Genomic DNA, 4906 nt, shown 5'->3' with positions numbered 1-4906 from the left:
GCTCAGCAAGTACTAATCTTTGAACAAATGTCTGTCTGAACACCTGCTACATTGTGCACTTCCCATACGCTTTTAGTAAAAGCTTATCTAAGTATGCTGAAACAGGTTGAGAACCCCTGGTGTACTCTGCTCTCCCATCTGTGTGAGTCAGGAACCCAGCTGGAGTATAGTGATCAGCATACATGGACACATAAAAAGGGAAAAAGTATAAGCAATACATACAATCTACTAGATCAAGGTTTTAATTTCTGTTTTTTTTTTTTTTAAATTAGGAACTGACAGATGTGTCGAATAGAAGTTTTTAAATCCTACAAATACATTTTAGTGCATCAGCTTTATAATACTGCTTCAACACGAATTACACCCAATTTTTTTTAAATGTTTGGCTGAATTGTGTACTTATGTATCAATGTAACTGAGTTATTATTTCTAATTACATATTTGTTCTGCTATGATAAGATTTCTAATACCCCGCCTACAATATGCTGCTTAAAAAAGCAGCTGATGACTAATAATACTGTTAAATCCCAGTGTATCCTCATTAATCACATATAAGTTTATACAAAAGTTTTATTTTAAACCCTTTAAAATCAACGTGATTATAAATATTAAGACTTCAAAAAAAAAAAAAAAAAACACAGTCTGAGACTTACTAAATACTTAGTAAATCAAATCTGCAGTGGTTAGTCTACATGTAAGCAGCAAATATTTTTGCACAAAAAAAAAAAACTTTTTCTGGACAGCAATAACCTGGAATATGTTAAATGGATCAAGCATTTTTAAATGCTTTGATCAAAACATCTGATTCTGGCAAAGCTGTATTTAATTCTGGCAAAGCCACCATATCAAATGGAATGAAGTTGCTTGATCTCTGCGTTCGGAAGAGCATTGTGCTGTATTACATTTCTTTAATAAAATCAAAATGACTTTATCAGGGAATGGAGCTATGTCTATAGAATGTAAAGGAGGCAAGCACTAAGGGTTATCATTGTCCAGAGAAAACACATGAAATATCAGTTACATTAAATATCCCTGTATATGGAAAAGACAGGCAAAGAGTGAATGTCAAACCCTCCTAAGCATTCAGTAGTCATTGCTAAAATGTCACTCCTGCCTCTTCTGACAGCAATTGATGAATATTTCTGAGCTTCTGAGTAATATAAATTGAGATAAATGCATGGACGTCAGAGTCACGTTATAAATAATATACAGGATATAAGGTTATAAATTCTTCTTAAAAATTGCTCAATCCACATCATCCCTTGACAGCTCAGTATCCCCTTTGGCACAAATGAATAATTTTCTGATCATCACAATAAAATGACATTCAAATAGTTGTAATATATGAAACAAATCCTAGCTTGCCTTGTTCTGTCTAGATATAAAAAGTGATATAAGAAATGCATCTCAGAGGCTGCCTATTCTGGTCTCTTCAGACAGACTGTGTTTTCCAAGGGCTCCTGGCTTCCCTTAGGGATCTGTCATAGGGTAAACCTGCAAAGAAGGAATTTCTCAGCTGACAGTTAATGAAAAGGACAATCAGAGTCACTGTCAGGAATAAGAGGACAAAGAGGACAATGTAAGTCATTAGGTCAGGTTTGTTTATCTCTCCTTCCTTGAGCACCCTGGCCGTGGACATGTAGAAGGCTGAGGAGCTGACAGGTCTCTGGGTACTGCTCAGGTAAGGAGTGTTGGTCTGTAGCATGATCTGGGCTTCTGTAGCACTGCTGGAGTTGAGCAGCATCACTCCATACATGATCATGATGGGTTTTTGTTTTCTTCTCACAGCCCTTTAATACACAAGAGACTCCAAGAAGTCACATTTTTTTATCCAAAGAGTCTTGTCAGTTTTAGAATCCAGAAAACACAATTCATCCAGACTAGGGCAGCAGTCATGCGATGCACACAAATCCATTACTGACACTGCCTTTAATTTTAGATATTGCAAAGAAATCTGTTACTCCAAAATCGTAGGTGGATCTGTCTTTTGCTTAAAAACTCTTCCAAACTGCTGTTCCCTCATCTCCAACGGCAACATGCACATCAGTAGAAAAATCCTGGCACAAAGCAGTCATATAATCCTCCTCTGTCTCTCAGTTTGAATGAGAAGGCAGGTATTTGTACTCACAGCAGTCACACAACAGTTTAACTGCTAATTATAACAAAGGCAGACAACAGGAGGTCACATCCATGGTCTTCACATCTTTGGAGCATGTTAGATCCATGTCACCGGATAAAACTGGAACATATTTTAGTGTGATTCTTCAATAATACTTGTAGTCTTGACAGCATCAAATAAATGTAGATATCCTTTTAGGAGAAATCACGTCCCCCTTAAAACCTTGTAACCTGTTTGTGCTGTTGAACTAAAATCTGATCTGCCTTTTTAATACACTCCAAAGTTCCTTTCGCCTCGGAGTCCTGGTGGTTTCCAACGCGGCTTTCCAGCACGCAGCCAGTCTGAGCTGAGCCTGTACATACACTGAACATGTGACCAGATTTGCTCAAACTCCAGCCGAGCCTCATTTGATGCAGCAGGGGAGCTTTTTACACCGTGATGCTGAATCTTCCTGGACTCTGTGATATCTCACAGCTTCCTGTTATTAAAATTAAATCATTGTGGCCGTTTAATCATCCTGAGTGTATAATGCTGAGCTGCAGACAAGTCCTTTCTTTCCCTTTTAGATCCACATCTCATATTTGTTATTAGAGCTCCAAGCAGGTATTCATTGGCTGTAAATTCTCCAGCAACATCTACAGCCTGGCAAATAGCACGTTAATTCTATTTAATCAAACTGCCTTTAAACGGCCATTAAGTCTTGGCTTGCTGCCAGACATTTTTAAATCTCTTAACTCCTTAGCACTTTGTAATACAGAAAATGGAAATATTTTCATGCTTTTCTTCCTACGATCGCAAATACGTTGGTGATTTTGAAGGAGGACGAGTCGCCTGTGAATGATTGCTTATTCTTTGATGCATATGTACGTGGTGGAGCTGTTTTCCTTCTCCATCAACAGGTAACCTTACATAAGAAGGGCAGCACAGTGGCTAAATGATTAGCACGTCTGCCTGACAGTACTGGGGTCGTTGGTTCAAATCCCAACCACAGCACCACCTGCCTAGAGTTTTGCTTGTCCTCCCTGTGCCTGTGTGGGTTTCCTCTAGGTACTCTGGTTTCCTCCCACCCTCCAAAGACATGCTGGTAAGTTAATTTGATCCTGTCTAAATTGGCCCTAGTATATGTATGTATGAGTGTAAGTTAGGGACCTTAGATTGTACACCCCTTAAGGCTAGGTGCAGCTGCAGATCCACACAAACATCCATGCAGCCACACCACCCACACAGAGGAATGCGGACCCACGGGCAGGTACCATTAGGTCTAATAGCACACTGCCCGCACTGGAAAACACAACCGCACTTGGAACCGAGGTTCCCGTGTGGGCTGTATTTTCAGGAGAAGTGCAGGGACTTCTTCCCTGCGTGTCACGGGAGTCCATTCAAATGAATGGCCTCTCGTGCCTGCGCAAAACATGGCCTGCACAGCCGCATATATGTGAACCAGGGGTGAGGGTTAGAGACTGATGTGAATGTGCCATATATATATGTAAAGCACTGCGTAAATTGACGGTGTTATATAAGTACTTATAATAAATAAGAGAGTAATTGGGGTCTCAGAAATATTATATTATGTACAGTATTGCCATAAAAATAATTTACTACGACAACCCAGGGCTAAACTACACTGGCGATTTTAATCTTTTGGTACTAATCAATATAATCGCTTATTGGCAAAGGCATCATTAGTAGCACATTGATTTGTGTAGGCTGCAAATCAAATGACAGCCAAATAGTTTGAAAAATGCTGGTAGCAGATTGTGTTTATAGAGGGAGAGAGACTACAAACAGCTATATAGACAGAACGGTTACTTTCAGTGGCAGACTCGGTAAGCAGGACAGAGACACTGCTAAGACAGAATGAAGTTTTAGGACAGCAAATAAAATCATTAGCTAGACTTCAAGTGACAATAAAGTCTGGTTTAAAAATATATATTCTATTCAAGTATGTATTCCTAACTCAGAAATGTACCTTCTATTGATCTCAGCTTTCTCCGTAACACAAAATTCCTTTTATTGCTGCTGCTGTGATGTGGCTTCCTGTTAGAGGTTGGAATGTTCATTCTCCATGGTCCCACTGGAAGTGAAAACATAGCTTTTCTCTCTTTCTCACTCCTTAGATGGACTAGGGATCATGGACTATGGGATGTGTAGTGTTCATACAGCAGTGTACATGACCGCAATTGACATGCATTGCTTGTTTCAAACAAACAGAAGCAGAGATGGAAAGGAAAAGTTTGGGAGCTCAGCAAGGACTTTACGAGGAGGCAGAAAAAACTGAAATGAGTTAATGAAAAATAGATTACAGGACCATTAAAGCAGTATTAAACTCTAAAGGAAACATTCATTATATTGCAGCTTACCAAACCTTAGATGTGATGGCTGTATTAGTTTCCATGTTCAGGCTTTCTTGATGATCCAGTCAGTAAGTCTGTTGTTTTTCAACAGAAAAGCTCTCTTGAAGTTAAAAGGATGAGACCATTTAACACTGGCAGGGGTGCTTAAAATGATCAGCTTTTATTTATTTATGTTAAATGTTTATCCCAAATTGGAAAACAATGTTTACTATAACTTATTATTATTATACAGGATTTATATAGCGCCAACTGTTTGCTCAGTGCTTTACAATATAAAGGGAGACAATACAGTTCAATACAAGAGGGTAAGGAGGGCCCTGCTCCTTGGAGCTTACAATCTAAGAAATTATAAAATAATATCTGGAGTTTACCTTCAATTTGTTACTGTATTTAAATCTGCTAGTTCTTATAACTCTCTTCTCCCTCCAGACTG

The 4906-nt window shown here is 38.8% G+C and overlaps 1 protein-coding gene across 1 annotated transcript; it reads right to left on the bottom strand.

Annotated features, from left to right (window-relative positions):
* Positions 1-226: 226 nt before the first annotated feature.
* SMIM32 (small integral membrane protein 32) lies at positions 227-2758 on the bottom strand. Its single transcript, XM_089694079.1, has one exon. The coding sequence runs from the start codon at positions 1760-1762 to the stop codon at positions 1433-1435; it is 330 nt and encodes a 109-aa protein (XP_089550205.1). The 5' UTR covers positions 1763-2758; the 3' UTR covers positions 227-1432.
* Between the last annotated feature and the right edge of the window lie 2148 nt (positions 2759-4906).

The sequence above is a fragment of the Staurois parvus genome, unplaced genomic scaffold, assembly GCF_062004578.1.
Source record: "Staurois parvus isolate SC_StPar_1 unplaced genomic scaffold, SC_StPar_1.0 ptg000648l, whole genome shotgun sequence".
Lineage (NCBI taxonomy): Eukaryota > Metazoa > Chordata > Amphibia > Anura > Ranidae > Staurois > Staurois parvus.
The sequence above is the reverse complement of the archived record's forward strand: the minus strand, read 5'-3'. Positions and strand labels throughout refer to the sequence as shown.

Bases quoted from the DNA above. Each gene is read 5' to 3' on its own strand.
- SMIM32 (XM_089694079.1), bottom strand. From the start codon at position 1,762: ATGATCATGTATGGAGTGATGCTGCTCAACTCCAGCAGTGCTACAGAA.